This window comes from Dipodomys ordii, unplaced genomic scaffold (assembly GCF_000151885.1).
Source record: "Dipodomys ordii isolate 6190 unplaced genomic scaffold, Dord_2.0 Scaffold7, whole genome shotgun sequence".
NCBI lineage: Eukaryota > Metazoa > Chordata > Mammalia > Rodentia > Heteromyidae > Dipodomys > Dipodomys ordii.
The window spans coordinates 809,582-819,490 of record NW_012267223.1 but is presented as its reverse complement, the minus strand read 5'-3'; the positions used below and the strand labels follow the sequence as shown (position 1 = coordinate 819,490).

Here is a 9,909-nt window from a genome sequence, read left to right as displayed (position 1 = left end):
GAGGGGAGGGGGAGGGGGTAAGTAGCAGAAACGATCTTCTTGCAGTGCCACAGGGCAGATCTGTCCCCGGGTCACCAGCAGAGCTGGGCTCCCTGGGGACCCAGAGGTGAGCCCTTCCTGGCCTAGTTCAGCCTCTGGGGGTACCACAGATATCCTGAAGGGTCTTTGTTTGGCTCACGGCCGTGTGGCTGCATCTCAGCCTTGACCAGAGGAGGCCTTTTCCCAGGGTGTCTCCTCCACATGGCTTTCCTGCCAAGACGCAGGTGGTTGGATTTGGTGCCCAGTCTAACTCATCCGCCCTTAGGAGAACCCTATTTGCAAGTCTTTGACAGACATGGTCTGTGGGGGGCTCTTCCACTGGGCTCTCATGTTTGGCATGGGTGCTTGGTGAGACAAGGCTTTTGACCACTCATTTAAAAAGAGAATAGAGGCACCAGTGGCTCACACCTGTCATCCTAGCTACTCAGGAGGCTGAGATCTGAGGATCGCAGTTCAAAGCCAGTCTAGGCAGGAAAGGCCGTGTGAGACTCTTATCTCTAATAAACCACCAGCAAACTGGACATGGCGCTGTGGCTCAAGCGGTAGAGCGCTTGCCTTGAGCTGAAAAGTGCAGGAACAGCGCCCAGGCCCATAGTTCAAGCCCCACGACCGACAGCAAAAAAAAAAAAAAAAAAGAATGGATGTCAGCGAGGGGTTGGGCACGCGCTGGACTCGTGAGACCTGTATAGAGCTGGGCACCACGAGCTGATGGCCCCCCATCAGGGGCCTTGTGGGCGGGGCAGCCAGGGAGCAAGCGCTGACCTGGGCTCCGGAGGCCGAATCTATGCGAATCCTTTTGGGCATAAGGCAAAAGTGAGGGCCTCAGTGTAGGGTGGGGCGCTTAGCTTCACGTCTGCCCTGCAGGAGTTCTCATCTTACCTAATGCCAGAGCACCCCTCCCTGTGTGACAGGTGTCCCGGGGCCCAGGCCCTGCTGCGGGCTGGGGATGTGTGACAGGTGTCCCGGGGCCCAGGCCCTGCTGCGGGCTGGGGATGTGTGACAGGTGTCCCGGGCCCAGGCCCTGCTGCGGGCTGGGGATGTGTGACAGGTGTCCCAGGGCCCAGGCCCTGCTGCGGGCTGGGGATGTGTGACAGGTGTCCCGGGGCCCAGGCCCTGCTGCAGGCTGGGGATGTGAGTCTGAGCCCAAGGAAGAGATGCGCAGGAGGCAGGCAGGGTTGCTGTGCCCTCATGCCATCTCTGTCCACCAGTCCTGCTAGTCCATCTATCCATCCGCCCTCCCTTGTTCCCACCCGCCAGACAGCATCCCTGTGGTGTCCGGAGAGTCTAAGGTAGGGGACAGTCCAGGGGATGGACAGTCCAGGGTGGCGGGTAGTCCAGGGTCCTGGGCAGCAAGTGCAGGGCCTGCTTGCTGCAGTGGCCGCACATGGAGGGCTCGGGACGCGCGCTGAGCCAGGGCTCCGCAGGGGCGCGGCTTCAGCGCAGGCTCTCGACCCGAGCAGGCAGGTGCGTGACAGCCCCACCCACTGTCACCTCCAGAGCACTTGAGCCAGGAGGAGTTCGAGGTCCGGAGCCGGAGAGGGGACCTCATCCAGGAGGGAGAGGCGGCTGGCAGCCTGTGCTGGGTGACCCGCCAGGCTGTCGAGGGCCTGGCAGAGACGGTAGGGGCGGGTTGGAGGGTTACCCTGGGGCTGCGCTGGGGAGGCCTGGGGGGGTCACCGGGGCCCAGGACGCCCTGGTTAGGGCGTCCTACCCTCAGTAGGACAAACCTTGCTACTGCTCTCTAGGGGTCCCATGCTCCGGGGCCAGGCTTCATTCCTTGAGCCTCAGTTTTCTCAGTTCAAGAGATGTCTAGTAAATATTTGCTTATGGTGAAACACTGAGACAGTAACACTTCCATGTCTGGAAGCTTCAGGGGGCTTCCCCAGCTGTGAGGAGCCCAGCCTCCCCCGCCCCAGGCCCAGTGCACCCTGTGATCCCCGGGGTGGCTGCACCCCGAGTAGTCTCCCTCCATCCCAGGACTCCTAAGTGCACAGCGCCGCGCTTGGAGTGGAAATTCTCTCCCACCCGTTCCCCAGTGCCATCCACCCGTGCTCTGCCCGCCCAGCGACTGCGCCTTCGGCCCACGAGCCTCTCCCTCCCCCCAAACAGAACACCCATGCCCTCCTGGATGTACGGCTGGACAGCATCCACGTCCTGCACAGGATGGACATCTTCCCCATCATCCTCCATGTCTCAGTCAACGAGAAGACGGCAAAGAAACTCAGGTACACCCGGGGAGGGGCAGCAGGGTCAGAGCTACCCCTGAGCCACCTGGCCCGGCCTGCGCTTTGGGCCTGAGCTTGGTGGTTCCCCGACTCCCTCTGCTCCAGCCCCACCCGCCCATGCCAACAGCAATGTCCCCGCGGGCCCGTCCCCATCGGTGACGCGCCACTTGGGGCTGGGTCCTGGCTTTTTTCCCTCAAGAGGCTGAGGTAGGGCCACCAGACCCTCAGCCCAGGGTGTTTCTGTGGCCCATCTGAGCTGGGTTCTGGGCAGCGGGCCTGGGCAACCTCACCGCCCTGAGCCGTCCTCTGTACCGCCGCCTCGCAGGAAGGGCCTGCAGCGGCTCGGCACCTCGGAGGAGCAGCTCCTGGAGGCGGCCAGGCAGGAGGACGGAGAGCTGGACAAAGCGCCCTGCCTGTACAGCAGCCTGGCCCCCGACAGCTGGAGCGACCCGGACAGCCTGCTCAGCTGTGTCCGCCTGGCCGTTGCAGACGAGCAGAGGAAGGTAGTGTGGACAGAGCAGGGCCCACTCTGAACACATGCTCACCGTGAGCAGGCCACGCTGGAACCTCACCACAGCTCCGTCAGAGTAAACCGTCTCCCCGGCCCCGGCCTCCCTCGGGATGTAGCCCCGGGACGCGGCCATGCCGGCTGGGGCCCGGATGAGGGATAACGGGATACGCACCCGATCCTGTGACGCCTCTCACCTCAGAAGGCAGCAGAGGGTGCGTTCCAACCCACGGCAGACGAGAACCCCACCCTCCCCGGCCCCAGACGGCCTTTCTCAGCTCCTGTGGCCCCGGAGCCCCTCTGTCAGACGCCAGTGTGCTCACCTGCAGGGGCATTCCTGTGGCACACTGGGATTTAGTGATCTAGCACGTGGCCTGTGGCCAGTGTGCCCTGCCCCCCACATGCAGGCTGTTAGGACAAGGGCCGGGGAGCTTCTTGGGGGCCAGGATCTTCACCCCAGGCCACGGGGCCACGCTCCCCTCCCCCACCCCTTGCCTCTTGGGACCGAGCCGACCGAATGTCACTGGGACAGCAGCCTGGACCAGGAGGCCCTGCGCTTCAGCTTGCTGCGGTCACAAGTGAGTCCAAAAAAGGAATTCCTATGTATTTTACTAAAATAAAAAGCTTTTGTCCCATGGTGGCCCATGGCCTGCCGCCTCCCCGTCCCCCACTACAGAGCAGAGGGGGGGGGCCCGGTGGTGGGAGGGGACAGGGCCGATGTGAACGAGGTGCTGGTGTCACATGAAGAAGGGTGGAACTCGGCCTCACCCTCAGAAAGACCACCAAGAATCCAGGAAAACGCTACGTGGGCAGGCATGGCCTGGGATTGGGGGTGGGGCAAGGCGGCAGCAGGAGCAAGCTGTGGCCGGGCAGAGCCTTTTCCTAGGGACCAAGGTTGGTAAAAGCGGCCACTGCCCGTGGGGGCTGCGGGACGTCCCAGGCTCCTTGTGGGCTGGGGACACACAGGCTGGAGGGAACCCGGGTCCCCACCCTGTCTCCATAGTCCCCAGAACCCCCCTGCCAGGACACAGCTCGGATGCCAGCACAGCCAGTCCTCGGCCAGGGAGGCAGCGAGGCAGCGCCGGGGGGAGGCAGCCGTGACCCCGGGAGGAGGGCAGGGCGGGAGCAGGCGCCCGGTGGCAGGTCACAGCTCGTTGTGGAGAGGCTGGCACCGCGGGGCGAGCCTGTCCTCCAGCACGCCGTCGGGCGCGCACACCCAGGGGTCGTGCGTCTCCCACTGCCACTTGGCCAGCCGGGCTCTCAGCGCCTGCAGCACCGGCGCCAGGCGCGGGTCTGCGGCCAGGTTCTGCGTCTCGTGGGGGTCCTGGCTGCTGTCGTAGAGCTCCCAGCGGGCGCGGTAGTAGTACTGGTGGAGGTCCTTGTACCAGCCCGTGGGCCGGCTGGCCACGGTTCGGTTCAGGAGGTCCTGGAAGGTGGGCGAGACGTAGAAGTCCTGGTCGATGGGGAAGGGCATCTTGAAGTGCAGGTTGTGCACCAGGCGGAAGTGCCCGTGCAGCACCGAGCGCATGGGGTAGGACATGGTCACCTCGTGGTGGCTCTGGCTGCCGAAGACCGTGGCCCAAGCGGGCTCCTCTTGCAGCGCCGGCAGCAGGGACCGGCCCGTGAGCTGGACGGTCCTGGAGCCAAAGATGGCGTAGCTGGGGTAGGGGATGGAGAACCAATCCAGGATGGTAGGGGTGAGGTCTGGAAAGAAAGCACTCGTCAGCCAGGACCCACGGGCACGGAGCCTGGCGTGCGCTACTCCAAACCCGAAGGCCAGACATCGCCAGCGGGGCGGCGTGCCCTGGGCCCTGGCCTGGCACAGCTGGGCCATGAGACCGTCCACAGCATGCACAGTATGCTCAGAGGCCCTGGCTGGCTCCTACTTAGGGTCTTTAGAACTCCTATAGGCGTCTGGGAAGGTGGCTCAGTGGTAGAGCACTTGCCTTGCATGCATGAGGCCCTGGATTCGATTCCTCAGCACCACATAAACAGAAAAAGCTGCAAGTGGCACTGTGGCTCAAGTGGAAGAGCGCTCGCCTTGAGCTGAAGAGCTGAGGGACAGCGCCCAGGCCCAGAGTTCAGGCTCCACGACCGACAAAAAACAAAAAAACAAAACTCCTACTGGCTGGACGTGCCTCAGGGAAGGAGGGCCCGCCAGAGCTCCTGAGCTCAGAGTTTGGGGCCAAAAAGAGGAGGGCTCCGAGCTAGGAGGAACCCACGCTCACAGCCCAGTCAGCCACCGGAAGCTCCTCCAGGCGCGGGCGGGGGGGGGGGAAGGCGCAGGGCCACCCCCCAGTCCTTCACAGTTCTCGCACTTACAGCTCTGTGTGTGGGGGGGTACAGAGCCAGAGATGAGCAGGGCCAGGAAGGCAGGCGTTCTCTAAGTGTGGTCCCTGGGCACCAGCACTGGCACCACGTCCGAACGTGGCAGGCCCACGTCTGGGGACTCGAAAGCTTGCCTGTGCCATGCCTTCCTCCGTGGCCCGCCCCGTGATGCTGTCACCAGAGCGCAACCACACCTGGCAGGGGACACTCCCCTCCCCGGACGTGGTGGGCGGAGGCGTCCGTACACACCTAGGAGGCTCACGTAGGCCTCGCTGACCTGGCCCCAGCGGTGCGGGTGCTCCGGAGATGACACCAGCAGGGGCTCAGCAGTCCCGGGGCGGTACAGGTTGGTCCTCCCGCTGGGGAAGGGGATCCCGTTGTCTGACGTGAACATGACCAGTGTGTCGTTTAGGACTCCAGCGCTGCCCAGCTCCTGGAGCACAAGTCCGATCCCTGGGGGCGGGGGGGGGGGAGGGTGGTGTCAGCTCCTCCGGCCTGCTGACCATCCTGTCACCTAGCCGCTGCACTCTGTGTGCCTTAAAGCACCCAGTGGCCCTTCCTGCCAGCCCAGGCAACTACCTGCAACCCCACCCCATCCTGGAGCCCTTCACAGAGCCCCAGGGTGCTGCCCATCCCTCAACAGCCCTCAGCTGCCGCCGCTCCCACGGCTTTCCCTGCGTCTGCTTTTATTTTTTATTTTTTAATTTTTATTTCTGGGTCTGGTCGTGGGGCCTGAACTCTGGGCCTGGGCGCTGTCCCTCAGCTCTTCAGCTCAAGGCTAGCGCTCTACCACTTGAGCCACAGCGCCACTTCCGGCTTTTTTCTTTTTGCTTATGTGGTGCTGAGGAATCGAACCCAGGGCCTCATGCATGCAAGGCAAGCGCTCTACCACTGAGCCACCTTCCCAGCCCCTTCTGCTTTTAAATTTCAAGTTCAAACCCCCAAATGGACAGCTTGGGAAGAGGCTGAGGACGGCATCTCCACACCCGCTTCCCGGGGCCGCTGTCATTCACCACGCCAACAGGGGCGTGATGAAGGTACCGACCTCCTCAACAAGGTCAGCCTCCCCCCAGGGGTACATTTGCTGGTACCCCTAAATCTGACCTAATCTGGAAAAGACTTTGCAGGTGGAAGGTGAGGAACTCAGGGTGTGACCCTTCCCAAGTCTCCAGGTGGGCCATGTGTCCAGCGCTGAGGTGAGGGTGCTCTTCAGAAGGGGGGACGCGGCAGGGATGCTGCATAAAGCTGGCTGCGGCGATGTGGCCACAAGCCGGGGGTGCCACGCGTCCCCACCCAGAAGCCGCGGAGGCAGGAGCGGTCTTCCCTCCAAACTCCTGGCCTCCATACCTCGAGAATAAAACTTCTGCTGTGTGAAGCCCCCGGTGTCAGCCACAAACACTGACGCAAGTTCTGCGTCAGCACATCTAGATCCAACCCCGCATCCCACAGCCTTTTCACAATCCCACTGCTGAAGTGCGCTGGGGTCCCTAAGGGCAGCCGCAGGGCCCGGCCCGGCCCAGCGCAGTTCTTCAGCACAGCTGGTGACCCGCAGGGCACAGGGCTGCCTGAGTGTAGCCTGCTCGGCTCAGCCCAGCGGGGCCTGCCCACCTGCGCACACTGCCACAGGGGCGCCCACCTGGGCTGGGCCCAGGGAGCTCCTTGGCCTGGTCCTCGGAACCCACCTTGGTCCATCCTGCCGATGGTCGTATACTGGGCAGCCAGGTCGGCTCGGGCTGCTGGTGTGTCGGGGATAAAGTACGGCACCTGGGAGGGCACAGCAGAATGGGAGAGAGGCCTGGGGAAGGGAGCTGCCCGTGAACTTGGGTAGGAGGTGGAATGCCAGCCTTCTTGCCAGGGTCGGGCACCACCTTGCTCCTGAGGACAGACTGGCCCGAGGGGCTGAATTCTGGAGGTGTCTCTCTGCAGCCCACAGAGGACGCCCAGGCCTAGCAAGTACTGGGGTCCCCTCCCGCACATCCAACCACGCGGTGGGCCAGGGCTGGGGGCTGCGGGAGGGCATTAGGCACGGCGCCAGAGGGCGTCTTGGAAGCGCAGCAAGGGCCCCTACCAGCACGTCCTGAGGGTTGTAGGTCTGGGGTGTCCAGTCCGGGATGCGCCCCATGCCGCGCTCCCCATTCCCGAACTTCTCACAGAAGGCTCCGTACTGGGGCTGGGAGTGCCCACAGCGGTGGGGGTCGTGGAAGGCCACGTAGAGGAAGAAGGGCCTGGATGTGGGGGAGGGGCGCACATCAAGGTCGGGGGTCGTGTGGCCGGCTCGGCCCACACACTGACCCTCTAGCCTGGACAGCCCCACGCGCAGCTTTGTCCACTCCTGCCTGTCTCAAAGTCTTCCTGTTTCCCTCACTGCCCCCACGACCTCAAGGACTCACTGGAGCATCTGGAATCTTCTCCCTGCCCTCCCTCCCGGCCATCCGGGGAGTCCTGGTTCAAGGCTGGGTCGGGCCCTGCTGGGAGGAGGCGGCGGCCCCTCTTCCCCCATACCGGTCATCCTGGGTCTGCAGGAATCTCCGCACTAGCAGCTTAATCCTTGTGATATTCCGCCCCACCTGGAGCACAGAGCTGTTCTCCTCTGTGTACGCGAAGTCGAACGGGTACACGGTCTCCGGCCCCACGTGCTTCTTCCCGATGATGCCTGCGGGCGGGGAGACGGGTCCAGGGTTCTCGGTCCCTTCTCATCCTGAGCACCAAGAGCGGCGGCGGCGGCCGGTGGAAGGCCGCAGACCACAGGTGGCGCAGGCCCAGGTCCTGGGGACAAGGGCTCAGGGCAGGCCGCCCCGAGGACTCGGTCCTCCCAGCCCTGAGCGGGCGGGCTCCAGGAGGGGCCCGGCCCGTACCCCCGCACCCTCCCTCACGCCGCAGGGGCCCGGCCCGTACCCCCGCACCCTCCCTCATGCCGCGGGCCTCACCCGTGCGCACGCCGGCCTGGCTGAGCAGCAGCGGCAGGCTCCGCACCTTGTCGAAGGAGCTGAAGTGGTGCACGCCCTGGTGCAACCCGTACATGCCGTTCTGATGCTGCAGACAGGAGTGCGTGAGGCGGGGCCCTGCCCCTCACCCACCTCCGCCCCAGCCCTTCTTTTGTGCCATTACTAGGAACTTGAACACAGGGCCTGAGTGCTGTCCATGGCCTTTTTACTCTAGGCCAGCGGTTTACCCCTTGAGCTGGTGCCTCACGCCTGTCCTCCTAGCTGCTCAGGAGGCTGAGATCTGAGGATCATGGTTTGAAGCCATTCCAAGGAAGAAAGTCCCTGAGACTCTTTTTTGTCAGTCGTGGGGCTTGAACTCTGGGCTTGGGTACTGTCTCTCCGCTCTTCAGCTCAAGGCCAGCGCTCTACCACTTGAGCCAGAGTGCTACTTCCGGTTTTCTAGTGGTTTATTGGAGATAAGAGTCTCATGGACTTCCCTGCCTGCACTGGCTTTGAACCGAGATCCTCAGATCTCAGCCTCCTAAATAGCTAGGATTACAGGCATGAGCCACCAGCTCCTGGCTTCCCTGAGACTCTTATCTCCAATTAACCGCCCAAAAAGCCAGAAGCAGAGCTGTGGCCTAAGAGGTAAAGTGCGGAGCCAGGAAGGTGGCTCAGTGGTAGAGTGCTTGCCTTGCATGCATGAGGCCCTAGTTCGACTCCTCAGCAGAAAATGCCAGAAGTGGCGCTGTGGCTCAAGTGACAGAGTGCTCACCTTGAGCTGAAGAGCTGAGGGACAGTGCCCAGGCCCAGAGTTCAGGTCCCACAACCAGCAAAAAAAGAGAAAAAGAAAAAGAAAGAGGCAAAGTGCCAGCCTTGAGCAGAAAAGCTAAGCGATAAAACCCAGACCCTGAGTTCAAGCCCCAGTACAGACATAAGTAAGTAACAAAATAATGAAATAAAAGAATGGATGCTCTGATATAGCTATGCCATGAATAAACCTTGAAGATACTAACTCAGTAAAACAGCAAGGGGTAAACACCGTATGATTTCCCTCAGGGGTGGTCCCTGGAGCAGTTGGACTTAGAGACAAAGCAGAATGGAGCTCGCTCCCGTGGACAGGGGCAGGGATGGGGTCATTGTTTAATGGGTGCAGAATTTGAGTTGGGGAAGAAGGTGAGCCGGGCGCCGGTAGCTCACGCCTGTCATCCTGCTCAGGAGGCTGAGATCTGAAGATCACAGTTCAAAGCCAGCACAAGCAAGAAAGTCCATGGGACTCTTATCTCCAATAAACCACTAGAACCAGAAGTGGTGCTGTGGCTCAAGCAGTAGAGTGCTCGCCTTGAGGGACAGCGCCTAGGCCCAGAGTTCAAGCCCCACGACTGACAAAAAAAAAAAAAGAAAAATTGGGGGTGAAGTATGGGCTGACAACCCTGTGAACCTGCTTAAGACCAGCCAAAGTGCACTTAAAAATGGCAAAGATAGCCAGGTGCCGGTGGCTCACGCCTGTAATCCTAACTACTCAGGAGGCTGAGATCTGAGGATCACGGTTCAAAGCCAGCCCGGGCAGGATAGTTCGTGAGACTCTCATCTCCAATAAATCACTAGAAAACCGTAAGTGGTGCTGTGGCTCAAGCGGTAGAGCGCTCGCCTTGAGATGAAGAACACAAGGACAGCGCCCAAGCCCAGAGTTCAAGCCCCATGAACGACAACAACAAAAAAAAATGTCAAAGATAGGGCTGGGAAGGCGGCTCAGTGGTAGAGCGCTTGCCTTGCATGCATGAGGCTCTGGGTTCGATTCCTCAGCACCACATAAGCAAAAAGAAAAAAGCTGGAAGTGGTGCTGTGGCTCAAGTGGTAGAGTGCTAGCCTTGAGCTGAAGAGC

General features: G+C 61.9%; 2 protein-coding genes across 2 annotated transcripts in view; one reads left to right on the top strand and one right to left on the bottom strand.

Annotated features, from left to right (window-relative positions):
- Card14 (caspase recruitment domain family, member 14) overlaps nucleotides 1–2,797 on the top strand; it is a 25,378-nt gene extending 22,581 nt beyond the window's left edge. The window contains exons 17-19 of the mRNA XM_013036289.1: nucleotides 1,537–1,658; nucleotides 2,149–2,264; nucleotides 2,590–2,797. Of these exons, the coding sequence (XP_012891743.1) occupies nucleotides 1,537–1,658; nucleotides 2,149–2,264; nucleotides 2,590–2,797 (446 nt within the window). The remainder of the gene's footprint in view (nucleotides 1–1,536; nucleotides 1,659–2,148; nucleotides 2,265–2,589) is intronic.
- Nucleotides 2,798–3,365: 568 nt separating this feature from the next.
- Sgsh (N-sulfoglucosamine sulfohydrolase) overlaps nucleotides 3,366–9,909 on the bottom strand; it is an 8,087-nt gene continuing 1,543 nt past the window's right edge. The window contains exons 3-8 of the mRNA XM_013036276.1: nucleotides 8,028–8,133; nucleotides 7,603–7,753; nucleotides 7,169–7,325; nucleotides 6,783–6,864; nucleotides 5,350–5,553; nucleotides 3,366–4,476 (exon numbers count right to left, since the gene is read on the bottom strand). Coding sequence (XP_012891730.1) covers nucleotides 3,917–4,476; nucleotides 5,350–5,553; nucleotides 6,783–6,864; nucleotides 7,169–7,325; nucleotides 7,603–7,753; nucleotides 8,028–8,133 — 1,260 coding nt within the window. The 3' untranslated portion in view covers nucleotides 3,366–3,916. The remainder of the gene's footprint in view (nucleotides 4,477–5,349; nucleotides 5,554–6,782; nucleotides 6,865–7,168; nucleotides 7,326–7,602; nucleotides 7,754–8,027; nucleotides 8,134–9,909) is intronic.